Here is a 27,344-nt window from a genome sequence, read left to right as displayed (position 1 = left end):
CCCTACAACCTTACAACCCTACAACTGTTCAACCACACAACCCTACAACCCTACAACTGTTCAACCACACAACCCTACAACCTTACAACCCTACAACTGTTCAACCACACAACCATACAACTGTTCAACCACACAACCCTACAACCTTACAACCCTACAACTGTTCAACCACACAACCCTACAACCCTACAACCGTTCAACCACACAACCTCACAACCATACAACTACACTACCCTACAACCACACAACCCTACAACTGTTCAACCACACAACCCTACAGCCTTACAACCCTACAACTGTTCAACCACACAACCATACAACCCTACAACTGTTCAACCACACAACCCTACAACCTTACAACCCTACAACTGTTCAACCACACAACCCTACAACCCTACAACTGTTCAACCACACAACCCTACAACCCTACAACCCTACAACTGTTCAACCACACAACCATACAACCCTACAACCGTTCAACCACACAACCCTACAACCTTACAACCCTACAACTGTTCAACCACACAACCCTACAACCCTACAACCGTTCCACCACACAACCCTACAACCTTACAACCCTACAACTGTTCAACCACACAACTCTACAACCTTACAACCCTACAACTGTTCAACCACACAACCCTACAACCCTACAACTGTTCAACCACACAACCATACAACCCTACAACTACACTACCCTACAACCACACAACCCTACAACTGTTCAACCACACAACCCTACAACCTTACAACCCTACAACTGTTCAACCACACAACCCTACAACCCTACAACCGTTCAACCACACAACCATACAACCCTACAACTACACTACCCTACAACCACACAACCCTACAACTGTTCAACCACACAACCCTACAACCTTACAACCCTACAACTGTTCAATCACACAACCATACAACCCTACAACTGTTCAACCACACAACCTTACAAACCTATAACTGTTCAACCACACAACCCTACAACCCTACAACCGTTCAACCACACAACCTCACAACCATACAACTACACTACCCTACAACCACACAACCCTACAACTGTTCAACCACACAACCCTACAACCTTACAACCCTACAACTGTTCAACCACACAACCATACAACCCCAGAACTGTTCAACCACACAACCCTACAACCCTACAACCGTTCAACCACACAAACCTACAACCCTACAACTGTTCAACCACACAACCTCACAACCATACAACAGTTCAACCTTACAACCCTACAACTGTTCAACCACACAACCATACAACCCTACAACTGTTCAACTGTTCAACCATACAACCCTACAACCGTTCAACCACACAACCTCACAACCATACAACAGTTCAACCACACAACCCTACAACCGTTCAACCACACAACCTCACAACCATACAACAGTTCAACCACATAACCTCAACAGTGTATATTTGTGAAAACAAGACCACAATGCTACAGGGCCAGATCCCAACAGAGCATTAAGATGACAGAGGAGGGAAGGGAGGGAGGAGAGGAGAGGAGAGGAGAGGAGAGGAGAGGAGAGGAGAGGAGAAGAGAAGAGAGGAGGAGTGAAGGGAGAAGAGGAGAGGAGAGGAGAGGAGAGGAGAGGAGAGGAGAGGAGAGGAGAGGAGAGGAGAGGAGAGGAGAGGAGAGGAGAGGAGAGGAGAGGAGAGGAGAGGAGAGGAGAGTGAAGGGAGAAGATAGGAGGAGTGAAGGGAGAAGAGGAGAGGAGAGGAGAGGAGAGGAGAGGAGAGGAGAGGAGAGGAGAGGAGAGGAGAGTGAAGGGAGAAGAGAGGAGGAGTGAAGGGAGAAGAGGAGAGGAGAGGAGTACTAGAAATTGGTCATCATAATATCACATTTGGGCCACCTTTCCATTTCCACTGTCCCCAGTCAGTCAGGAGGGAGGACAGAGATGAGGGAGGACAGAGATGAGGGAGGACAGAGACGAGGGAGGACAGAGACAAGGGACGACTTGGCCAGAGAGGGAACACACACACACACAGTGACACACAGACAAAGACACACACACACACACAGAGCACAAAGTCTCTCCTCTGACTCCCGCTGAGCCTTTAGCCCCATGTTATAATGTCATGGAGATCCGGCTGGCATGGCCACCTGGACACTGGCTTGCTGTGTATGTGTGTGCGTGCTTAACAGATGTCACACTTCTTGCTTAGCGAGTACAGCTTCCTCCTAATTCGTCTCACAGCAAGGCTGGAACCCAGGACCTCCCACACGTGACCACCTTCCTGAAGCGTCTCGGCTAGCTATTCACTTCAGGGCGAGGAGTGAGCTTCACACATCCCCGTGTGCTGCACCATGTGTTACACGTGCCTGGTGCGACCCGGCTGGCAGGGCTGGCTGACCAACCTACAGGCTTGCATTGCCCCACAACACAGCTGACCTTTGATGCTTCTCTAGAGACCACCTGTGTGTGTGTGTGTGTGTGTGTGTGTGTGTGTGTGTGTGTGTGTGTGTGTGTGTCTGTGTGTGTGTGTGTGTGTGTGTGTGTGTGTGTGTGTGTGTAGCTGTGTAAAGCTGAGGCCCTGTCACCGGTCTTACAGCACTAAGGGGTCTGGGTGAGGGAGCAGCACCAGTGAGGTGTTAGTGCCGGGATGGAACAAAAATGTGCACCAACACTTTGGTTTGGTTCCTCAGGACCTTGGCTGGATCCTGACTGGAAACAATGGACCAACACTTTAGTTTGGCCCCCAGGACACTGACTGGAAACAAAGGTTTAGTTTGGCCCCCAGGACCCTGACTGGAAACAAAGGTTTAGTTTGGCCCCCAGGACCCTGACTGGAAACAAAGGTTTATTTTGGCCCCAAGGACCCTGACTGGAAACAATGGATTACTGAAACACATAGAGAGGGGGGGGTAGTGGTGTGTCTGGTGGGGGGATTATAGTGGTGTGTCTGGTGGGGGGGTTATAGTGGTGTGTCTGGTGGGGGGGGGGTTATAGTGGTGTGTCTGGTGGGAGGGGGGTTATAGTGGTGTGTCTGGAGGGGGGGTTATAGTGGTGTGTCTGGTGGGGGGGTTATAGTGGTGTGTCTGGTGGGGGGGTTATAGTGGGGTGTCTGGTGGGGGGGGTTTTAGTGGTGTGTCTGGTGGGAGGGGGGGTTATAGTGGTGTGTCTGGTGGGGGGGTTATAGTGGTGTGTCTGGTGGGGGGTTATAGTGGTGTGTCTGGTGGGGGGGGTTATAGTGGTGTGTCTGGTGGGGGGGTTATAGTGGTGTGTCTGGTTGGAGGGGGGGTTATAGTGGTGTGTCTGGTGGGAGGGGGGGTTATAGTGGTGTGTCTGGTGGGAGGGGGGGTTATAGTGGTGTGTCTGGTGGGGGGGTTATAGTGGTGTGTCTGGTGGGGGGGGGGTTATAGTGGAATGTCTGGTGGGAGGGGGGGTTATAGTGTTGTGTCTGGTGGGGGGGTTATAGTGGTGTGTCTGGTGGGGGGGTTATAGTGGTGTGTCTGGTGGGGGGGGGGGTTATAGTGGTGTGTCTGGTGGGGGGGCTTATAGTGGTGTGTCTGGTGGGGGGGTTATAGTGGTGTCTGTTTGAAGCTGGCTCTGGAACTCCAGTACTACCAACAACCTGTCTGTTGTTAGAGGAGACAGAGAGGAACTCCAGTACCACCACCAACCTGTCTGTTGTTAGAGGAGACAGAGAGGAACTCCAGTACCACCAACCTGTCTGTTGTTAGAGGAGACAGAGAGGAACTCCAGTACCACCAACCTGTCTGTTGTTAGAGGAGACAGAGAGGAACTCCAGTACCACCAACCTGTCTGCTGTTAGAGGAGACAGAGAGGAACTCCAGTACCACCACCAACCTGTCTGCTGTTAGAGGAGACAGAGAGGAACTCCAGTACCACCACCAACCTGTCTGTTGTTAGAGGAGACAGAGAGGAACTCCAGTACCACCAACATGTCTGTTGTTAGAGGAGACAGAGAGGAACTCCAGTATCACCACCAACCTGTCTGTTGTTAGAGGAGACAGAGAGGAACTCCAGTACCACCAACCTGTCTGTTGTTAGAGGAGTCAGAGAGGAACTCCAGTACCACCAACCTGTCTGTTGTTAGAGGAGACAGAGAGGAACTCCAGTACCAGCACCTACCTGTCTGCTGTTAGAGGAGACAGAGAGGAACTCCAGTACAACCAACCTGTCTGTTGTTAGAGGAGACAGAGAGGAACTCCAGTACCACCAACCTGTCTGTTGTTAGAGGAGACAGAGAGGAACTCCAGTACCACCAGCAACCTGTCTGTTGTTAGAGGAGACAGAGAGGAACTCCAGTACCAGCAGCAACCTGTCTGTTGTTAGAGGAGACAGAGAGGAACTCCAGTACCACCAATCTGTCTGTTGTTAGAGGAAACAGAGAGGAACTCCAGTACCACCAACCTGTCTGCTGTTAGAGGAGACAGAGAGGAACTCCAGTACCAGCAGCAACCTGTCTGTTGTTAGAGGAGACAGAGAGGAACTCCAGTACCACCAACCTGTCTGTTGTTAGAGGAAGAGAGGAACTCCAGTACCACCACCAACCTGTCTGTTGTTAGAGGAGACAGAGAGGAACTCCAGTACCACCACCAACCTGTCTGCTGTTAGAGGAGACAGAGAGGAACTCCAGTACCACCAACCTGTCTGTTAGAGGAGACAGAGAGGAACTCCAGTACCACCAACCTGTCTGTTGTTAGAGGAGACAGAGAGGAACTCCAGTACCACCAACCTGACTGTTGTTAGAGGAGACAGAGAGGAACTCCAGTACCACCACCAACCTGTCTGCTGTTAGAGGAGACAGAGAGGAACTCCAGTACCACCAACCTGTCTGTTGTTAGAGGAGACAGAGAGGAACTCCAGTACCACCAACCTGTCTGTTGTTAGAGGAGACAGAGAGGAACTCCAGTATCACCACCAACCTGTCTGTTGTTAGAGGAGACAGAGAGGAACTCCAGTACCACTAACCTGTCTGCTGTTAGAGGAGACAGAGAGGAACTCCAGTATCACCACCAACCTGTCTTTTGTTAGAGGAGACAGAGAGGAACTCCAGTATCACCACCAACCTGTCTGTTGTTAGAGGAGACCGAGAGGAACTCCAGTACCACCAACCCGTCTGCTGTTAGAGGAGACAGAGAGGCACTCAAGTACCACCAACCTGTCTGTTGTTAGAAGAGACAGAGAGGAACTCCAGTACCACCACCAACCTGTCTGTTGTTAGAAGAGACAGAGAGGAACTCCAGTACCACCACCAACCTGTCTGCTGTTAGAGGAGACAGAGAGGAACTCCAGTACCACCAACCTGTCTGTTGTTAGAGGACACAGAGAGGAACTCCAGTACCACCAACCTGACTGTTGTTAGAGGAGACAGAGAGGAACTCCAGTACCACCACCAACCTGTCTGCTGTTAGAGGAGACAGAGAGGAACTCCAGTACCACCAACCTGTCTGTTGTTAGAGGAGACAGAGAGGAACTCCAGTACCACCACCAACCTGTTTGCTGTTAGAGGAGACAGAGAGGAACTCCAGTACCACCACCAACCTGTCTGCTGTTACAGGAGACAGAGAGGAACTCCAGTATCACCAACCTGTCTGTTGTTAGAGGAGACAGAGAGGAACTCCAGTACCACCAACCTGTCTGCTGTTAGAGGAGACAGAGAGGAACTCCAGTACCACCAACCTGTCTGTTGTTAGAGGAGACAGAGAGGAACTACAGTACCACCAACCTGTCTGTTGTTAGAGGAGACAGAGAGGAACTCCAGTACCACCAACCTGTCTGTTGTTAGAGGAGACAGAGAGGAACTCCAGTATCACCAACCTGTCTGCTGTTAGAGGAGACAGAGAGAAACTCCAGTACAACCACCAACCTGTCTGTTGTTAGAGGAGACAGAGAGGAATTCCAGTACCACCACCAACCTGTCTGTTGTTAGAGGAGACCGAGAGGATCTCCAGTACCACCAACCTGTCTGTTGTTAGAGGAGACAGAGAGGAACTCCAGTATCACCACCAACCTGTCTGGTGTTAGAGGAGACAGAGAGGAACTCCAGTATCACCACCAACCTGACTGTTGTTAGAGGAGACAGAGAGGAACTCCAGTACCACCACCAACCTGTCTGCTGTTAGAGGAGACAGAGAGGAACTCCAGTACCACCACCAACCTGTCTGCTGTTAGAGGAGACAGAGAGGAACTCCAGTATCACCACCAACCTGACTGTTGTTAGAGGAGACAGAGAGGAACTCCAGTACCACCACCAACCTGTCTGCTGTTAGAGGAGACAGAGAGGAACTCCAGTACCACCAACCTGTCTGTTGTTAGAAGAGACAGAGAGGAACTCCAGTACCACCACCAACCTGTCTGTTGTTAGAGGAGATAGAGAGGAACTCTAGTACCACCACCAACCTGTCTGCTGTTAGAGGAGACAGAGAGGAACTCCAGTACCACCAACCTGTCTGTTGTTAGAGGAGACAGAGGGGAACTCCAGTACCACCAACCTGACTGTTGTTAGAGGAGACAGAGAGGAACTCCAGTACCACCACCAACCTGTCTGCTGTTAGAGGAGACAGAGAGGAACTCCAGTACCACCACCAACCTGTCTGCTGTTAGAGGAGACAGAGAGGAACTCCAGTACCACCAACCTGTCTGTTGTTAGAGGACACAGAGAGGAACTCCAGTACCACCAACCTGACTGTTGTTAGAGGAGACAGAGAGGAACTCCAGTACCACCACCAACCTGTCTGCTGTTAGAGGAGACAGAGAGGAACTCCAGTACCACCAACCTGTCTGTTGTTAGAGGAGACAGAGAGGAACTCCAGTACCACCAACCTGTCTGTTGTTAGAGGAGACAGAGAGGAACTCCAGTACCACCAACCTGTCTGTTGTTAGAGGAGACAGAGAGGAACTCCAGTACCACCAACCTGTCTGTTGTTAGAGGAGACAGAGAGGAACTCCAGTACCACCACCAACCTGTTTGCTGTTAGAGGAGACAGAGAGGAACTCCAGTACCACCACCAACCTGTCTGCTGTTACAGGAGACAGAGAGGAACTCCAGTATCACCAACCTGTCTGTTGTTAGAGGAGACAGAGAGGAACTCCAGTACCACCAACCTGTCTGCTGTTAGAGGAGACAGAGAGGAACTCCAGTACCACCAACCTGTCTGTTGTTAGAGGAGACAGAGAGGAACTACAGTACCACCAACCTGTCTGTTGTTAGAGGAGACAGAGAGGAACTCCAGTACCACCAACCTGTCTGTTGTTAGAGGAGACAGAGAGGAACTCCAGTATCACCAACCTGTCTGCTGTTAGAGGAGACAGAGAGAAACTCCAGTACAACCACCAACCTGTCTGTTGTTAGAGGAGACAGAGAGGAATTCCAGTACCACCACCAACCTGTCTGTTGTTAGAGGAGACCGAGAGGATCTCCAGTACCACCAACCTGTCTGTTGTTAGAGGAGACAGAGAGGAACTCCAGTATCACCACCAACCTGTCTGGTGTTAGAGGAGACAGAGAGGAACTCCAGTATCACCACCAACCTGACTGTTGTTAGAGGAGACAGAGAGGAACTCCAGTACCACCACCAACCTGTCTGCTGTTAGAGGAGACAGAGAGGAACTCCAGTACCACCACCAACCTGTCTGCTGTTAGAGGAGACAGAGAGGAACTCCAGTATCACCACCAACCTGACTGTTGTTAGAGGAGACAGAGAGGAACTCCAGTACCACCACCAACCTGTCTGCTGTTAGAGGAGACAGAGAGGAACTCCAGTACCACCAACCTGTCTGTTGTTAGAAGAGACAGAGAGGAACTCCAGTACCACCACCAACCTGTCTGTTGTTAGAGGAGACAGAGAGGAACTCTAGTACCACCACCAACCTGTCTGCTGTTAGAGGAGACAGAGAGGAACTCCAGTACCACCAACCTGTCTGTTGTTAGAGGAGACAGAGAGGAACTCCAGTACCACCAACCTGACTGTTGTTAGAGGAGACAGAGAGGAACTCCAGTACCAACACCAACCTGTCTGCTGTTAGAGGAGACAGAGAGGAACTCCAGTACCACCACCAACCTGTCTGCTGTTAGAGGAGACAGAGAGGAACTCCAGTACCACCAACCTGTCTGTTGTTAGAGGACACAGAGAGGAACTCCAGTACCACCAACCTGACTGTTGTTAGAGGAGACAGAGAGGAACTCCAGTACCACCACCAACCTGTCTGCTGTTAGAGGAGACAGAGAGGAACTCCAGTACCACCAACCTGTCTGTTGTTAGAGGAGACAGAGAGGAACTCCAGTACCACCAACCTGTCTGTTGTTAGAGGAGACAGAGAGGAACTCCAGTACCACCAACCTGTCTGTTGTTAGAGGAGACAGAGAGGAACTCCAGTACCACCAACCTGTCTGTTGTTAGAGGAGACAGAGAGGAACTCCAGTACCACCACCAACCTGTTTGCTGTTAGAGGAGACAGAGAGGAACTCCAGTACCACCACCAACCTGTCTGCTGTTACAGGAGACAGAGAGGAACTCCAGTATCACCAACCTGTCTGTTGTTAGAGGAGACAGAGAGGAACTCCAGTACCACCAACCTGTCTGCTGTTAGAGGAGACAGAGAGGAACTCCAGTACCACCAACCTGTCTGTTGTTAGAGGAGACAGAGAGGAACTACAGTACCACCAACCTGTCTGTTGTTAGAGGAGACAGAGAGGAACTCCAGTACCACCAACCTGTCTGTTGTTAGAGGAGACAGAGAGGAACTCCAGTATCACCAACCTGTCTGCTGTTAGAGGAGACAGAGAGAAACTCCAGTACCACCACCAACCTGTCTGTTGTTAGAGGAGACAGAGAGGAATTCCAGTACCACCACCAACCTGTCTGTTGTTAGAGGAGACCGAGAGGATCTCCAGTACCACCAACCTGTCTGTTGTTAGAGGAGACAGAGAGGAACTCCAGTATCACCACCAACCTGTCTGGTGTTAGAGGAGACAGAGAGGAACTCCAGTATCACCACCAACCTGACTGTTGTTAGAGGAGACAGAGGGGAACTCCAGTACCACCACCAACCTGTCTGCTGTTAGAGGAGACAGAGAGGAACTCCAGTACCACCACCAACCTGTCTGCTGTTAGAGGAGACAGAGAGGAACTCCAGTATCACCACCAACCTGACTGTTGTTAGAGGAGACAGAGAGGAACTCCAGTACCACCACCAACCTGTCTGCTGTTAGAGGAGACAGAGAGGAACTCCAGTACCACCAACCTGTCTGTTGTTAGAAGAGACAGAGAGGAACTCCAGTACCACCACCAACCTGTCTGCTGTTAGAGGAGACAGAGAGGAACTCCAGTACCACCAACCTGTCTGTTGTTAGAGGAGACAGAGAGGAACTCCAGTACCACCAACCTGACTGTTGTTAGAGGAGACAGAGAGGAACTCCAGTACCACCACCAACCTGTCTGCTGTTAGAGGAGACAGAGAGGAACTCCAGTACCACCAACTTGTCTGTTGTTAGAGGAGACAGAGAGGAACTCCAGTATCACCAACCTGTCGGCTGTTAGAGGAGAAAGATAGGAACTCCAGTACCACCAACCTGTCTGTTGTTAGAGGAGACAGAGAGGAACTCCAGTACCACCAACCTGTCTGTTGTTAGAGGAGACAGAGAGGAACTCCAGTATCACCACCAACCTGTCTGTTGTTAGAGTGAGACAGAGAGGAACTCCAGTACCACTAACCTGTCTGCTGTTAGAGGAGACAGAGAGGAACTCCAGTATCACCACCAACCTGTCTTTTGTTAGAGGAGACAGAGAGGAACTCCAGTATCACCACCAACCTGTCTGTTGTTAGAGGAGACCGAGAGGAACTCCAGTACCACCAACCCGTCTGCTGTTAGAGGAGACAGAGAGGAACTCAAGTACCACCAACCTGTCTGTTGTTAGAGGAGACAGAGAGGAACTCCAGTACCACCACCAACCTGTCTGTTGTTAGAGGAGACAGAGAGGAACTCCAGTACCACCACCAACCTGTCTGCTGTTAGAGGAGACAGAGAGGAACTCCAGTACCACCACCAACCTGTCTGTTGTTAGAGGAGACAGAGAGGAATTCCAGTACCACCACCAACCTGTCTGTTGTTAGAGGAGACCGAGAGGAACTCCAGTACCACCAACCTGTCTGTTGTTAGAGGAGACAGAGAGGAACTCCAGTATCACCACCAACCTGTCTGGTGTTAGAGGAGACAGAGAGGAACTCCAGTACCACCAGCAACCTGTCTGTTGTTAGAGGAGACAGAGAGGAACTCCAGTACCAGCACCTACCTGTCTGCTGTTAGAGGAGACAGAGAGGAACTCCAGTACCACCAACCTGTCTGTTGTTAGAGGAGACAGAGAGGAACTCCAGTACCACCAACCTGTCTGTTGTTAGAGGGGACAGAGAGGAACTCCAGTATCACCACCCACCTGTCTGCTGTTAGAGGAGACAGAGAGGCACTCCAGTATCACCACCAACCTGTCTGCTGTTCGAGGACACAGAGAGGAACTCCAGTACCACCAACCTGTCTGCTGTTAGAGGAGACAGAGAGGAACTCCAGTACCACCACCAACCTGTCTGTTGTTAGAGGAGACAGAGAGGAACTCCAGTACCACCACCAACCTGTCTGTTGTTAGAGGAGACAGAGAGGAACTCCAGTACCACCAACCTGTCTGTTGTTAGAGGAGACAGAGAGGAACTCCAGTACCACCAACCTGTCTGCTGTTAGAGGAGACAGAGAGGAACTCCAGTACCACCAGCCTGTCTGCTGTTAGAGGAGACAGAGAGGAACTCCAGTACCACCAACCTGTCTGTTGTTAGAGGAGACAGAGAGGAACTCCAGTATCACCACCAACCTGTCTGGTGTTAGACGAGACAGAGAGGAACTCCAGTACCACCACCAACCTGTCTGTTGTTAGAGGAGACAGAGAGGAACTCCAGTACCACCAACCTGTCTGTTGTTAGAGGAGACAGAGAGGCACTCCAGTATCACCACCAACCTGTCTGTTGTTAGAGGAGACAGAGAGGAACTCCAGTACCACCAACCTGTCTGTTGTTAGAGGAGACAGAGAGGAACTCCAGTACCACCACCAACCTGTCTGCTGTTAGAGGAGCCAGAGAGGAACTCCAGTACCACCAACCTGTCTGTTGTTAGAGGAGACAGAGAGGAACTCCAGTACCACCACCAACCTGTCTATTGTTAGAGGAGACAGAGAGGAACTCCAGTACCACCACCAACCTGTCAGTTGTTAGAGGAGACAGAGAGGAACTCCAGTACCACCAACCTGTCTGCTGTTAGAGGAGACAGAGAGGAACTCCAGTATCACCACCAACCTGTCTTTTGTTAGAGGAGACAGAGAGGAACTCCAGTATCACCACCAACCTGTCTGTTGTTAGAGGAGACCGAGAGGAACTCCAGTACCACCAACCCGTCTGCTGTTAGAGGAGACAGAGAGGAACTCAAGTACCACCAACCTGTCTGTTGTTAGAGGAGACAGAGAGGAACTCCAGTACCACCACCAACCTGTCTGTTGTTAGAGGAGACAGAGAGGAACTCCAGTACCACCACCAACCTGTCTGCTGTTAGAGGAGACAGAGAGGAACTCCAGTACCACCACCAACCTGTCTGTTGTTAGAGGAGACAGAGAGGAATTCCAGTACCACCACCAACCTGTCTGTTGTTAGAGGAGACCGAGAGGAACTCCAGTACCACCAACCTGTCTGTTGTTAGAGGAGACAGAGAGGAACTCCAGTATCACCACCAACCTGTCTGGTGTTAGAGGAGACAGAGAGGAACTCCAGTACCACCAGCAACCTGTCTGTTGTTAGAGGAGACAGAGAGGAACTCCAGTACCAGCACCTACCTGTCTGCTGTTAGAGGAGACAGAGAGGAACTCCAGTACCACCAACCTGTCTGTTGTTAGAGGAGACAGAGAGGAACTCCAGTACCACCAACCTGTCTGTTGTTAGAGGGGACAGAGAGGAACTCCAGTATCACCACCCACCTGTCTGCTGTTAGAGGAGACAGAGAGGCACTCCAGTATCACCACCAACCTGTCTGCTGTTCGAGGACACAGAGAGGAACTCCAGTACCACCAACCTGTCTGCTGTTAGAGGAGACAGAGAGGAACTCCAGTACCACCACCAACCTGTCTGTTGTTAGAGGAGACAGAGAGGAACTCCAGTACCACCACCAACCTGTCTGTTGTTAGAGGAGACAGAGAGGAACTCCAGTACCACCAACCTGTCTGTTGTTAGAGGAGACAGAGAGGAACTCCAGTACCACCAACCTGTCTGCTGTTAGAGGAGACAGAGAGGAACTCCAGTACCACCAGCCTGTCTGCTGTTAGAGGAGACAGAGAGGAACTCCAGTACCACCAACCTGTCTGTTGTTAGAGGAGACAGAGAGGAACTCCAGTATCACCACCAACCTGTCTGGTGTTAGACGAGACAGAGAGGAACTCCAGTACCACCACCAACCTGTCTGTTGTTAGAGGAGACAGAGAGGAACTCCAGTACCACCAACCTGTCTGTTGTTAGAGGAGACAGAGAGGCACTCCAGTATCACCACCAACCTGTCTGTTGTTAGAGGAGACAGAGAGGAACTCCAGTACCACCAACCTGTCTGTTGTTAGAGGAGACAGAGAGGAACTCCAGTACCACCACCAACCTGTCTGCTGTTAGAGGAGCCAGAGAGGAACTCCAGTACCACCAACCTGTCTGTTGTTAGAGGAGACAGAGAGGAACTCCAGTACCACCACCAACCTGTCTATTGTTAGAGGAGACAGAGAGGAACTCCAGTACCACCACCAACCTGTCAGTTGTTAGAGGAGACAGAGAGGAACTCCAGTACCACCAACCTGTCTGTTGTTAGAGGAGACAGAGAGGAACTCCAGTACCACCAACCTGTCTGTTGTTAGAGGAGACAGAGAGGAAGTCCAGTAACACCACCAACCTGTCTGCTGTTAGAGGAGACAGAGAGGAACTCCAGTACCAAAACCTGTCTGTTGTTAGAGGAGACAGACAGGAACTCCTGTACCACCAACCTGTCTGCTGTTAGAGGAGAGAGAGAGGAACTCTAGTACCACCAACCTGTCTGCTGTTAGAGGAGACAGAGAGGAACTCCAGTAAAACCAACCTGTCTGTTGTTAGAGGAGACAGAGAGGAACTCCAGTACCACCACCAACCTGTCTGTTGTTAGAGGAGACAGAGAGAAACTCCAGTACCACCAACCTGTCTGTTGTTAGAGGAGACAGATAGGAACTCCAGTACCACCAACCTGTCTGTTGTTAGAGGAGACAGAGAGGAACTCCAGTACCACCAACCTGTCTGTTGTTAGAGGAGACAGAGAGGAACTCCAGTACTACCAACCTGTCTGTTGTTAGAGGAGACAGAGAGGAACTCCTGTACCACCACCAACCTGTCTGTTGTTAGAGGAGACAGAGAGGAACTCCAGTACCACCAAACTGTCTGTTGTTAGAGGACACAGAGAGGAACTCCAGTACCACCACCAACCTGTCTGTTGTTAGAGGAGACAGAGAGGAACTCCAGTATCACCACCAACCTGTCTGTTGTTAGAAGAGACAGAGAGGAACTCCAGTACCACCACCAACCTGTCTGTTGTTAGAGGAGACAGAGAGGAACTCCAGTACCACCACCAACCTGTCTGTTGTTAGAGGAGACAGAGAGGAACTCCAGTACCACCAACCTGTCTGCTGTTAGAGGAGACAGAGAGGAACTCCAGTACTACCAACCAGTCTGTTGTTAAAGGAGACAGAGAGGAACTCCAGTACCACCACCAACCTGTCTGTTGTTAGAGGAGACAGAGAGGAACTCCAGTACCAACACCAACCTGTCTGCTGTTAGAGGAGACAGAGAGGAACTCCAGTACCACCACCAACCTGTCTGCTGTTAGAGGAGACCGAGAGGAACTCCAGTACCAACACAGACCTGTCTGTTGTTAGATGAGACAGAGAGGAACTCCAGTACCACCACCAACCTGTCTGCTGTTAGAGGAGACAGAGAGGAACTCCAGTACCACCACCAACCTGTCTGTTGTTAGAGGAGACAGAGAGGAACTCCAGTACCACCAACCTGTCTGTTGTTAGAGGAGACAGAGAGGAACTCCAGTACCAACACCAACCTGTCTGCTGTTAGAGGAGACAGAGAGGAACTCCAGTACCACCAACCTGTCTGTTGTTAGAGGAGACAGAGAGGAACTCCAGTACCACCAACCTGTCTGTTGTTAGAGGAGACAGAGAGGAACTCCAGTATCACCACCAACCTGTCTGTTGTTAGAGGAGACAGAGAGGAACTCCAGTACCAACACCAACCTGTCTGCTGTTAGAGGAGACAGAGAGGAACTCCAGTACCACCACCAACCTGTCTGTTGTTAGAGGAGTCAGAGAGGAACTCCAGTACCACCAACCTGTCTGTTGTTAGAGGAGACAGAGAGGCACTCCAGTATCACCACCAACCTGTCTGGTGTTAGAGGAGACAGAGAGGAACTCCAGTACCACCACCAACCTGTCTGTTGTTAGAGGAGACAGAGAGGAACTCCAGTACCACCAACCTGTCTGTTGTTAGAGGAGACAGAGAGGAACTCCAGTATCACCACCAACCTGTCTGTTGTTAGAGGAGACAGAGAGGAACTCCAGTACCACCAACCTGTCTGTTGTTAGAGGAGACAGAGAGGAACTCCAGTACCAACACCAACCTGTCTGCTGTTAGAGGAGACAGAGAGGAACTCCAGTACCACCACCAACCTGTCTGTTGTTAGAGGAGACAGAGAGGAACTCCAGTACCACCAACCTGTCTGTTGTTAGAGGAGACAGAGAGGAACTCCAGTATCACCACCAACCTGTCTGTTGTTAGAGGAGACAGACAGGAACTCCAGTACCAACACCAACCTGTCTGCTGTTAGAGGAGAGAGAGGAACTCCAGTACCAGCACCAACCTGTCTGTTGTTAGAGGAGTCAGAGAGGAACTCCAGTACCACCAACCTGTCTGTTGTTAGAGGAGACAGAGAGGCACTCCAGTATCACCACCAACCTGTCTGGTGTTAGAGGAGACAGAGAGGAACTCCAGTATCACCACCAACCTGTCTGTTGTTAGAGGAGACAGAGAGGAACTCCAGTACCACCTCCAACCTGTCTGTTGTTAGAGGAGACAGAGAGGAACTCCAGTACCACCAACCTGTTTGCTGTTAGAGGAGACAGAGAGGAACTCCAGTACCACCAACCTGTCTGTTGTTAGAGGAGACAGAGAGGAACTCCAGTACCACCAACCTGTCTGCTGTTAGAGGAGACAGAGAGGATCTCCAGTACCACCAACCTGTCTGTTGTTAGAGGAGACAGAGAGGAACTCCAGTACCACCACCAACCTGTCTGTTGTTAGAGGAGACAGAGAGGAACTCCAGTACCACCAACCTGTCTGTTGTTAGAGGAGACAGAGAGGGACTCCAGTATCACCACCAACCTGTCTGTTGTTAGAGGAGACAGAGAGGAATTCCAGTACCACCAACCTGTCTGCTGTTAGAGGAGACAGAGAGGAACTCCAGTACCACCAACCTGTCTGTTGTTAGAGGAGACAGAGAGGAACTCCAGTACCACCAACCTGTCTGTTGTTAGAGGAGACAGAGAGGCACTCCAGTACCACCAACCTGTCTGTTGTTAGAGGAGACAGAGAGGCACTCCAGTACCACCAACCTGTCTGCTGTTAGAGGAGACAGAGAGGAACTCCAGTACCACCAACCTGTCTGCTGTTAGAGGAGACAGAGAGGAACTCCAGTACCACCAACCTGTCTGTTGTTAGAGGAGAGAGAGAGAAACTCCAGTATCACCACCAACCTGTCTGTTGTTAGAGGAGACAGAGAGGAACTCCAGTACCACCAACCTGTCTGTTGTTAGAGGAGACAGAGAGAAACTCCTGTACCACCACCAACCTGTCAGTTGTTAGAGGAGACAGAGAGGAACTCCAGTACCACCAACCTGTCTGTTGTGAGAGGAGACAGAGAGGAACTTCAGTACCACCAACCTGTCTGTTGTTAGAGAAGACAGAGAGGAACTCCAGTACCACCAACCTGTCTGCTGTTAGAGGAGACAGAGAGGAACTCCAGTACCACCAACCTGTCTGTTGTTAGAGGAGACAGAGAGGTACTCCAGTACCACCAACCTGTCTGTTGTTAGAGGAGACAGAGAGGAATTCCAGTACCACCACCAACCTGTCTGTTGTTAGAGGAGACAGAGAGGAACTCCAGTACCACCAACCTGTCTGTTGTTAGAGGAGACAGAGAGGAACTCCAGTACCACCAACCTGTCTGTTGTTAGAGGAGACAGAGAGGAACTCCAGTACCACCAACCTGTCTGTTGTTAGAGGAGACAGAGAGGAACTCCAGTACCACCAACCTGTCTGCTGTTAGAGGAGACAGAGAGGAACTCCAGTACCACCAACCTGTCTGTTGTTAGAGGAGACAGAGAGGATCTCCAGTACCACCAACCTGTCTGTTGTTAGAGGAGACAGAGAGGAACTCCAGTACCACCAACCTGTCTGCTATTAGAGGAGACAGAGAGGAACTCCAGTACCACCAACCTGTCTGCTGTTAGAGGAGACAGAGAGGAACTCCAGTACCACCAACCTGTCTGTTGTTAGAGGAGACAGAGAGGAACTCCAGTACCACCAACCTGTCTGCTGTTAGAGGAGACAGAGAGGAACTCCAGTACCACCAACCTGTCTGTTGTTAGAGGAGACAGAGAGGAACTCCAGTACCACCAACCTGTCTGTTGTTAGAGGAGACAGAGAGGAACTCCAGTACCACCAACCTGTCTGTTGTTAGAGGAGACAGAGAGGAACTCCAGTACCACCAACCTGTCTGTTGTTAGAGGAGACAGAGAGGAACTCCAGTACCACCAACCTGTCTGCTGTTAGAGGAGACAGAGAGGAACTCCAGTACCACCAACCTGTCTGTTGTTAGAGGAGACAGACAGGAACTCCAGTACCACCAACCTGTCTGCTGTTAGAGGAGACAGAGAGGAACTCCAGTACCACCAACCTGTCTGTTGTTAGAGGAGACAGAGAGGAACTCCAGTACCACCAACCTGTCTGTTGTTAGAGGAGACAGAGAGGAACTCCAGTATCACCACCAACCTGTCTGTTGTTAGAGGAGACAGAGAGGAACTCCAGTACCACCAACCTGTCTGTTGTTAGAGGAGACAGAGAGGAACTCCAGTACCACCAACCTGTCTGTTGTTAGAGGAGACAGAGAGGAACTCCAGTATCACCACCAACCTGTCTGCTGTTAGAGGAGACAGAGAGGAACTCCAGTATCACCAACCTGTCTGCTGTTAGAGGAGACAGAGAGGAACTCCAGTACCACCACCAACCTGTCTGTTGTTAGAGGAGACAGAGAGGAACTCCAGTACCACCAACCTGTCTGTTGTTAGAGGAGACAGAGAGGAACTCCAGTACCACCAACCTGTCTGTTGTTAGAGGAGACAGAGAGGAACTCCAGTACCACCAACCTGTCTGTTGTTAGAGGAGACAGAGAGGAACTCCAGTACCACCAACCTGTCTGTTGTTAGAGGAGACAGAGAGGAACTCCAGTATCACCACCAACCTGTCTGTTGTTAGAGGAGACAGAGAGGAACTCCAGTACCACCAACCTGTCTGTTGTTAGAGGAGACAGAGAGGAACTCCAGTATCACCAACCTGTCTGTTGTTAGAGGAGACAGAGAGGAACTCCAGTACCACCAACCTGTCTGATGTTAGAGGAGACAGAGAGGAACTCCAGTATCACCAACCTGTCTGTTGTTAGAGGAGACAGAGAGGAACTCCAGTACCACCAACCTGTCTGCTGTTAGAAGGAAGGTTGTTACATAACCATGAGAGGAGGATTCACATTCAGAAGGTAATAATGACTATGTGTGGGACGATGGAGAGAGGGGAGAATGAGGAAGAGGGGAAAGAGAGAGAGAGAGATAAGGGAGAATGAAGGAGATTGGAGAGAGGGAGAGAGCGAGAGAGGGAGGGAGGGAGAGAGATCATATTTTTGGCAGTTTTCATTTCATCTAAATGCGTCGGCTGTGCAGCCGTTTTGTAGGAGAGGAAGAGAGGATGAGAGTAGAGGATGAGAAGAGAAGAATGGAGGATGAGAGGATGAGAGGATGAGAGGAGAGCCATGCTTATGCTCCTGCCCTGCAAGCCAATTCTCTCTCCTCCGTGAAATGAAATGAGAATGTTCTTATAGCTACAGGGAGTTGGCCTGACGTCAGTACTCTCTCTCTCTCTCTCTCTCTCTCTCTCTCTCTCTACCTTTCTCTCTCTCTCTTTCTCTCTCTCTCTCTATCTTTCTCTCTCTGCCTCTCTCTCTCTCTCTCTATCTTTCTCTCTCTCTGCCTCTCTCTCTCTCTCTCTCTCTGCCTCTCTCTCTCTCTCTGCCTCTCTCTCTCTCTGCCTCTCTGTCTCTCTCTCTCTCTCTCTCTCTCTCTCTCTCTCTACTAATCTGTTCTGTTCGCTCTTTCGTGCACAGTTTTGTTACACACTGAGTGGCTTGCTGTATGAAGCAGTGTTTTTTTTATTACAGATGAATTTCTGTAGATGTGGATTCTGTGTTTTAAAGTAACATCACCCTTTAGAGAGATAAAGGTGGCTTACATGGAAATCCAGGTCAGAGACAGAGAGGACGCAGCCAGGCATTTAAAAAGCAGGCAGGGAGGGAGGGAGGGAGGGAGGGAGGGGGTGTGAAGGGGGGAGGAGGGAGGGGGAAAGGGAGGAGGAGATGAGTACTGGTGGACATCCCAGAGGAACCCCGCAGCCCTTTCATACTTTTAGCCTAGCTGCTTCCTCTTTAACCAAAACTAACTTCCACATCCCTTCCTCACAGGAAGTACTCTGGTAATTCAGCTGATGATGCTTTTATCCAGGCCGACCTATAGCATTATAGCAAGCTCAGTGATTCAGTACACATGGCCCACACAGGAATAAAACTTCCAGCAACACACAACTCACTGTGTTTCCAGCATCAAGCCCCAACCAACCAAGCCATCTAATCAACTAACATAATGCACTTATGACATAATATCTTATCTGGGCAAAATGTACACTCTGATAAATTCAATTAAATATTTGCAATAAAATCCACTGGGAAAAACCATGCCAAATGCAACAACGGATCAAATATGAATTCAGTTGGGTAAGGAGAACAGAAGTCTCCCCTCCAAGCCTCCTCCAGAGCAAACCATTGATACAGTGTTACATAAGATGCCTATTTCTTATCCAGAGCACAGAGAGAGAGAGAGAGAGAGAGAGAGAGAGAGAGAGAGAGAGAGAGAGAGAGGCAGAGAGAGAGAGAGAGAGGCAGAGAGAGAGAGAGAGAGAGGCAGAGAGAGAGAAGAGAGAGAGAGAGAGAGAGAGAGAGAGAGAGAGAGAGAGAGAGAGAGAGAGAGAGAGAGAGAGAGAGAGAGAGAGAGAGAGATCCTCTCATTCCACTATGCACCTAGTGGTTTTCTACAGCACGGAGACAGATGGCACCCCTATTCTCTATATTGTACACTACTTTTGACTAGGGACTAGTAGTTCACTACATATGGAAAAGGGTGCCATTAGGGACACACTCATAACCTTGTGTAGTGGAGCTCGATTATATACCCAGGTGATTACCATCGTATGTCCAGACATGTTCTATTAAGCACATATTTACGTCATCGCTCATGATCTGACAGGAGGAGGGGATCATTTACGTAGCTGATGATGCGCTCCCCTTCGCGCTTCAAAGTGAAGTGAAGCTGGAGAGAGATACCTCTCCCAATGGAGAGCGCGGCGCTGTCACGGTTTTCCCTTAATCTTCTTCATTTTGGCGTTATAACGCGCCGCTGTCACGTCAAACAAAACGATAGCAGTCAATGGCTTGATATACAAGAAACAGAAACAGAAGACGCCACAGCCTCAGTGTTGATTGTGCACGCAAGGATGTCCGTAGAAGTGCGCCAGTGAGCGTGTGTTTTGAATTCAAATGGGAACCAATAGATACCAACCATCCATGGCCGAAAAAACATCTAAATGCAGAGCTGAATGACAGAACACTGTTCAACACGAGAATCGATTCCTTTATGGAATCAAACTATCATCAGACTCCTCCGCGTCGTTAACATAATTCCCCATAATGCAGAACGTGACATGCATTAAGTTCCCTGTCAAACATGGATTGGCAATGCGTTATAGGTTTTTCTATACGAATTTACTCAACCAGGCATACTGAGAAAAACATATTAGGAGGATGATAATGATGCACGTACCATATTGACTTCAGACACCATGTCTATGCTGGCTATATCTATATTCATCCCCACTGCCACCGGCGCACCTGTGAAGCGAAGAAAAGCAGGTTATTAAAGGAGAACGGGATTCTTTCTTTCCCTTTTAGAAATAACAATTTGGTGACCGTTATTCTACCAGTAGGTTGCTGTCAATATGTCACCATGTTCTCTCATCATCAGTGTTAATAATGCATGTTGTATGCAGTCTTAATGATTATCGTTGTTTATTAAAATGACTATAATCATCGGCATCATCATTTGGAACTCCGTTGGTGATTTTCCATTCAAACAGAACGGAAGGCAACCAGAAGTTCAATAGGCTGCGAATAGAATCGACCATCAAGTTAGAGACCCTTCTTCTCCACACAGAACAGACTAGCATGTCTTATTCCATCATTTCAACTTGCTACATTGGAAAAGGTTTTTGGTGACGTGAAAAATACGTGTTTTATTTGGATGGTAGGCTATTACACTGTAATAGCACTGTAATTGGAGCGGTAGCCTAGTCTATGGATGGAAGATTTCTCATGATGAGAACAATTGTACCAGAGGTTGTTTTTTTGTTGCAGCAATTCATTAAACATGTATTGCACTGCACGTCATAAATGGCAGCAAACATGACATTCATCATCTCGATTTGCTTTCCTTCTGTCTTTGTTCTTACCTCCGAAATCTGGCCTTAACCGAATGTCGTAGCCTTTCATCAGTCTGTCGACCGTGTCTTTAACCAGCGGCATATTACTGGGATCCCTCAGATCTTTGGCGCTGAGGGGCAAAGACAGAACATAAGGTGGTCGACATGCAAATAACTAATTAAAGACCAGATACAGCGGGAAGGAGCTTTAAATAGCCTAGGATACATGCCATGCAATGGAGATTTGAAGAATGGGCGTAAAAACACAAACCCCAATTTACCTTTGCGCACAGCAGATAAAAGTAAAAAATAACGAAAAGGTCAACATTCCAAAGCGGTTTTTCCTGAGCTTCCCCATCGTCACAGGTTCGACGTGCTTTCGGGATGCGAGTGAGGAGGACGCGCATCCAACTTACTCCGAAAAGCTCCGAGAACCCAATGAGTGGCGCATGCGTACATCCTACCAAAAATCAAACACTGGCGAGTAATGATGGTGGTGGATGAGTGGTTTCTATCGCAGAAAAACAAATTAAAGGTACAAGTGGATGAGTGGTTTCTATCACAGAGAAACAAATTAAAGGTACAAGTGGATGAGTGGTTTCTATCGCAGAGAAACAAATTAAATGGACAAGTGGATGAGGGGTTTCCATCGCAGAGAAACAAATTAAAGGTACAAGTGGATGAGGGGTTTCTATCGCAGAGAAACAAATTAAAGGTACAAGTGGATGAGTGGTTTCTATCGCAGAGAAACAAATTAAATGGACAAGTGGATGAGGGGTTTCTATCTCAGAGAAACAAAGTAAAGGTACAAGTGGATGAGTGGTTTCTATCGCAGAGAAACAAATTAAATGGACAAGTGGATGAGTGGTTTCTATCGCAGAGAAACAAATTAAAGGTACAAGTGGATGAGTGGTTTCTATCGCAGAGAAACAAATTAAATGGACAAGTGGATGAGGGGTTTCTATCGCAGAGAAACAAATTAAAGGTACAAGTGGATGAGTGGTTTCTATCGCAGAGAAACAAATTAAAGGTACAAGTGGATGAGTGGTTTCTATCGCAGAGAAACAAATTAAAGGTAAAGTGGATGAGTGGTTTCTATCGCAAAAAAACAAATGAAAGGGACAAGTTGATGAGTGGTTTCTATCGCAGAGAAACAAATTAAAGGTACAAGTGGATGAGTGGTTTCTATCGCAGAGAAACAAATTAAAGGGACAAGAAAGTGGATGAGCGGTTTCCATCGCAGAGAAACAAATTAAATGGACAAGTGGATGAGTGGTTTCTATCGCAGAGAAACAAATTAAAGGGACAAGAAAGTGGATGAGCGGTTTCCATCGCAGAGAAACAAATTAAATGGACAAGTGGATGAGTGGTTTCTATCGCAGAGAGACAAATTAAAGGGACAAGTGGTTGAGTGGTTTCTATCGCAGAGAAACAAATTAAAGGTACAAGTGGATGAGTGGTTTCTATCGTAGAGAAACAAATTAAAGGGACAAGTGGATGAGTGGTTTCTATCTCAGAGAAACAAATTAAAGGTACAAGTGGATGAGGGGTTTCTATCGCAGAGAAACAAATTAAAGGTACAAGTGGATGAGTGGTTTCTATCGCAGAGAAACAAATTAAAGGGACAAGAAAGTGGATGAGCGGTTTCCATCGCAGAGAAACAAATTAAATGGACAAGTGGATGAGTGGTTTCTATTGCAGAGAAACAAATGTAAGGTACAAGTGGATGAGTGGTTTCTATCGCAGAGAAACAAATTAAAGGGACAAGTGGATGAGTTGTTTCTATCGCAGTGAAACAAATTAAAGGTACAAGTGGATGAGTGGTTTCTATTGCAGAGAAACAAATTAAAGGGACAAGTAGATGAGTGGTTTCTATCACAGAGAAACAAATTAAAGGTACAAGTGGATGAGTGGTTTCTATCGCAGAGAAACAAATTAAAGGTACAAGTGGATGAGTGGTTTCTATCGCAGAGAAACAAATTAAAGGGACAAGTTGATGAGCGTAATGAAGAAAAAAACCATCTTATACCATTCCGTCCAGACCACTAGAACCGAACAGCCGAAATACAATTAGTATCATTCCAGCGTAATCCTTATATTGGCTTATGTCGGTAGTTCAGAGAACTTTGCAATGAACAGGACAAACCAATTAATACAATCAATAAGATATAGTGTATTAATAACACAAATCAATAGGATATAGTGTATTAATAACAAAAATCAATACGATATAGTGTATTAATAATACCATAGGATATAGTTTTTAACAAAAGTTTATTGTGTCAAATGTTGGGACAAACAGTATAATTTCTCATAGAACATTGGTAGCAAGACATTCAATCATTCAATCTACAGACACACATCCCATCAAGTCAGACAAGATGATAACATTCATTCAATCTACAGACACACATCCCATCAAGTCAGACAAGATGATAACATTCAGACAAGATGATAACATTCATTGAATCTACAGACACACATCCCATCAAGTCAGACAAGATGATAACATTCAGACAAGATGATAACATTAATAAAACATATATTCATCTATAAATACTACAATCATAACAACCATGTGATAAAGGTTGTCCATCATGTGTTAAGAAAGAAGGAAAAAAACAGCGCCATTGAAACCCCTTCCAATCAAAACTTCAACAACAAAAGAAGTACCTTGCACATATAACCACATGTATTGCACAACCCTAGTTGAGAGCAGCTCAACTTCATTCACTCAATTCAAACATGACCAATAGGCTCATAGCCCTACATATAATAAAATCCTCCATTACATTCTAAATATGGTCCCTGAGTGTTTTAAAGATGCTACACAAACCCAGCAGCTGTAATATAAATATAATATCAAATAGAAAATAAAAAGGAAATCAATAGAAAACCAAGGTAATCCCCAGATTTCGTGCACGCAGTGTTTTCAGAGGCCTGTCTGTGTACTATCAGTGTTTTCAGAGGCCTGTCTGTGTACAATCAGTGTTTTCAGAGGCCTATCTGTGTACTATCAGTGTTTTCAGAGGCCTATCTGTGTACTATCAGTGTTTTCAGAGGCCTGTCTGTGTACTATCAGTGTTTTCAGAGGCCTATCTGTGTACTATCAGTGTTTTCAGAGGCCTGGCTGTGTACTATCAGTGTTTTCAGAGGCCTGTCTGTGCACTATCAGTGTTTTCAGAGGCCTATCTGTGTACTATCAGTGTTTTCAGAGGCCTATCTGTGTACTGTCAGTGTTTTCAGAGGCCTATCTGTGTACTGTCAGTGTTTTCAGAGGCCTATCTGTGTACTGTCAGTGTTTTCAGAGGCCTATCTGTGTACTGTCAGTGTTTTCAGAGGCCTATCTGTGTACTGTCAGTGTTTTCAGAGAACTATCTGTGTACAATCAGTGTTTTCAGAGGCTATCTGTGTACTATCAGTGTTTTCAGAGGCCTATCTGTGTACTATCAGTGTTTTCAGAGGCCTGTCTGTGTACTATCAGTGTTTTCAGAGGCCTGTCTGTGTACTATCTGTAACACGGGTTGTCTAATGGGGACCAAGACGCGGCGTGTGACATGCTCATAATTACTTTTATTAAACTCTTAAACAACAAAACAACAAACGACCGAAAACAGACCCGTCAGGTGCAACATACACAAAACAGGAAACAACCACCCACTAAACACAGGAAAAAACACCCCTACTAAATAGGACCTTCAATTAGAGGCAACGAGGAACAGCTGCCTCCAATTGAAGGTCAACCCAAGAAACTTAAACATAGAAATAGACATACTAGAACAAACATAGAAATATACTAACATAGAACATAAACCAAAAACCCCGAAACACATAAAACAAACACCCCCTGCCACGCCCTGACCAAACTACAATAACAAATAACCCCCTTTACTGGTCAGGACGTGACAGTACCCCCCCAAAGGTGCAGACCCCGTATGCACCTCAAAACAAAACACAAAATTAACCTCAAATAAAGGGAGGGAAGGGAGGGTGGCCACCGTCACCGATGGTTCCTGTGCTACACCCCCCCTTCCCAAACCTCCCCCCACGGAGGTGGCTCTGGCTCCGGGCTTAATCCCCACTCTAACCTGTCCACCCCTGTTGAAGGCTCAGGGCTGTAGCCCACCGCTGAAGGCTCTGGGCTGAGGGGCGACTCTGGCTGCGCCGGACTGGCGGGTGACTCTGGCTGCGCCGGACTGGTGGGCAACTCTGGCGGTCAACTCAGAGGCCTGTCTGTGTACTATCAGTGTTTTCAGAGGCCTGTCTGTGTACTATCAGTGTTTTCAGAGGCCTATCTGTGTACTATCAGTGTTTTCAGAGGCCTATCTGTGTACTATCAGTGTTTTCAGAGGCCTGTCTGTGTACTATCAGTGTTTTCAGAGGCCTATCTGTGTACTATCAGTGTTTTCAGAGGCCTGTCTGTGTACTATCAGTGTTTTCAGAGGCCTATCTGTGTACTATCAGTGTTTTCAGAGGCCTGTCTGTGTACTATCAGTGTTTTCAGAGGCCTATCTGTGTACTATCAGTGTTTTCAGAGGCCTGTCTATGTACTATCAGTGTTTTCAGAGGCCTATCTGTGTACTATCAGTGTTTTCAGAGGCCTGTCTGTGTACTATCAGTGTTTTCAGAGGCCTATCTGTGTACTATCAGTGTTTTCAGAGGCCTGTCTGTGTACTATCAGTGTTTTCAGAGGCCTATCTGTGTACTATCAGTGTTTTCAGAGGCCTGTCTATGTACTATCAGTGTTTTGAGGCCTGTCTGTGTACTATCAGTGTTTTCAGAGGCCTGTCTATGTACTATCAGTGTTTTGAGGCCTGTCTGTGTACTATCAGTGTTTTCAGAGGCCTGTCTATGTACTATCAGTGTTTTCAGAGGCCTATCTGTGTACTATCAGTGTTTTCAGAGGCCTGTCTGTGTACTATCAGTGTTTTCAGAGGCCTGTCTATGTACTATCAGTGTTTTCAGAGGCCTATCTGTGTACTATCAGTGTTTTCAGAGGCCTGTCTGTGTACTATCAGTGTTTTCAGAGGCTTATCTGTGTACTATCAGTGTTTTCAGAGGCCTGTCTGTATACTATCAGTGTTTTCAGAGGCCTATCTGTGTACTATCAGTGTTTTCAGAGGCCTGTCTATGTACTATCAGTGTTTTGAGGCCTGTCTGTGTACTATCAGTGTTTTCAGAGGCCTGTCTATGTACTATCAGTGTTTTGAGGCCTGTCTGTGTACTATCAGTGTTTTCAGAGGCCTGTCTATGTACTATCAGTGTTTTCAGAGGTCTATCTGTGTACTATCAGTGTTTTCAGAGGCTTGTCTATGTACTATCAGTGTTTTGAGGCCTGTCTGTGTACTATCAGTGTTTTCAAGCCCCCATGCAATCTTTTTCATTAGATTTTTTAATCATCGCTGTACGTCTAACGTCTACATTTTTATGTTAATTTCATGAAAATAACTCCAAATATATGTTATATTTCCCTGAACATCCTTTTTCCATTGTTGTTGACATCCATACAAGCATTATACTCTAATTTGTACCTCAACGTAGCATGAAATACACATATAAACAGTACCTTAAATGTTAGGCTAATTTTGCAGAGAGGAGGAGAGGAGAGGAGGGGGGATGAGGAGAGGTTGAGGAGAGAGGAGGGGGATGAGGAGAGGGGAGGGGGATGAGGAGAGGAGAGGAGGATGAGAAGAGGAGAGGAGAGGGGGATGAGGAGAGGGGGATGAGGAGAGGTTGAGGAGAGAGGAGGGGGATGAGGAGAGGAGAGGGGGATGAGGAGAGGGGAGGGGGATGAGGAGAGGAGAGGGGGATGAGGAGAGGAGAGGGGAGGGGGATGAGGAGAGGTTGAGGAGAGAGGAGGGGGATGAGGAGAGGAGAGGGGGATGAGGAGAGGTTGAGGAGAGAGGAGGGGGATGAGGAGAGGGGAGGGGGATGAGGAGAGGAGAAGGGGATGAGGAGAGGAGGATGAGGAGAGGAGAGGGGGATGAGGAGAGGAGAGGAGGATGAGGGGGGATGAGGAGAGAATAGGAGAGGAGGGGGGATCAGGAGAGGAGAGGGGGTGGAGAGAGGAGAGGAGGATGAGGAGAGGAGAGGGGGATGAGGAGAGGAGAGGAGGATGAGGAGAGGAGAGGGGGATGAGGAGAGGAGAGGGGGATGAGGAGAGGAGAAGGGGATGAGGAGAGGAGGATGAGGAGAGGGGGTGAGGAGAGGATCTCTTGGATCAGTGTTGTAGTGGGGCCTGTGACTCTGTAGAGCACAGCAGGCTTCTGAACAGCATTGGTTCAATGTTGCATCACCAGTTACAGACATCATATGATGATGATATCATCCATATCATCCACTTATTTTTGATATGTGTGTTTCTCTGTTTGTTTGTGTGTACCCCCCCCCCCCCCCTCCCACGTACT

At 48.2% G+C, this 27,344-nt stretch overlaps 1 protein-coding gene across 2 annotated transcripts in view; it reads right to left on the bottom strand.

Moving 5' to 3' along the window:
• gabrb2a (gamma-aminobutyric acid type A receptor subunit beta2a) overlaps positions 1 to 21,361 on the bottom strand; it is a 101,676-nt gene extending 80,315 nt beyond the window's left edge. For both annotated transcript variants that reach the window (XM_029771936.1, XM_029771938.1), the window contains exons 1-3: positions 21,219 to 21,361; positions 20,968 to 21,068; positions 20,283 to 20,350 (exon numbers count right to left, since the gene is read on the bottom strand). In XM_029771936.1, coding sequence (XP_029627796.1) covers positions 20,283 to 20,350; positions 20,968 to 21,068; positions 21,219 to 21,295 — 246 coding nt within the window. In that variant the 5' untranslated portion in view covers positions 21,296 to 21,361. The remainder of the gene's footprint in view (positions 1 to 20,282; positions 20,351 to 20,967; positions 21,069 to 21,218) is intronic.
• Between the last annotated feature and the right edge of the window lie 5,983 nt (positions 21,362 to 27,344).

Source organism: Salmo trutta, chromosome 13, assembly GCF_901001165.1.
Source record: "Salmo trutta chromosome 13, fSalTru1.1, whole genome shotgun sequence".
NCBI classification, from domain to species: Eukaryota; Metazoa; Chordata; class Actinopteri; order Salmoniformes; family Salmonidae; genus Salmo; species Salmo trutta.
The sequence above is the reverse complement of the archived record's forward strand: the minus strand, read 5'-3'. Positions and strand labels throughout refer to the sequence as shown.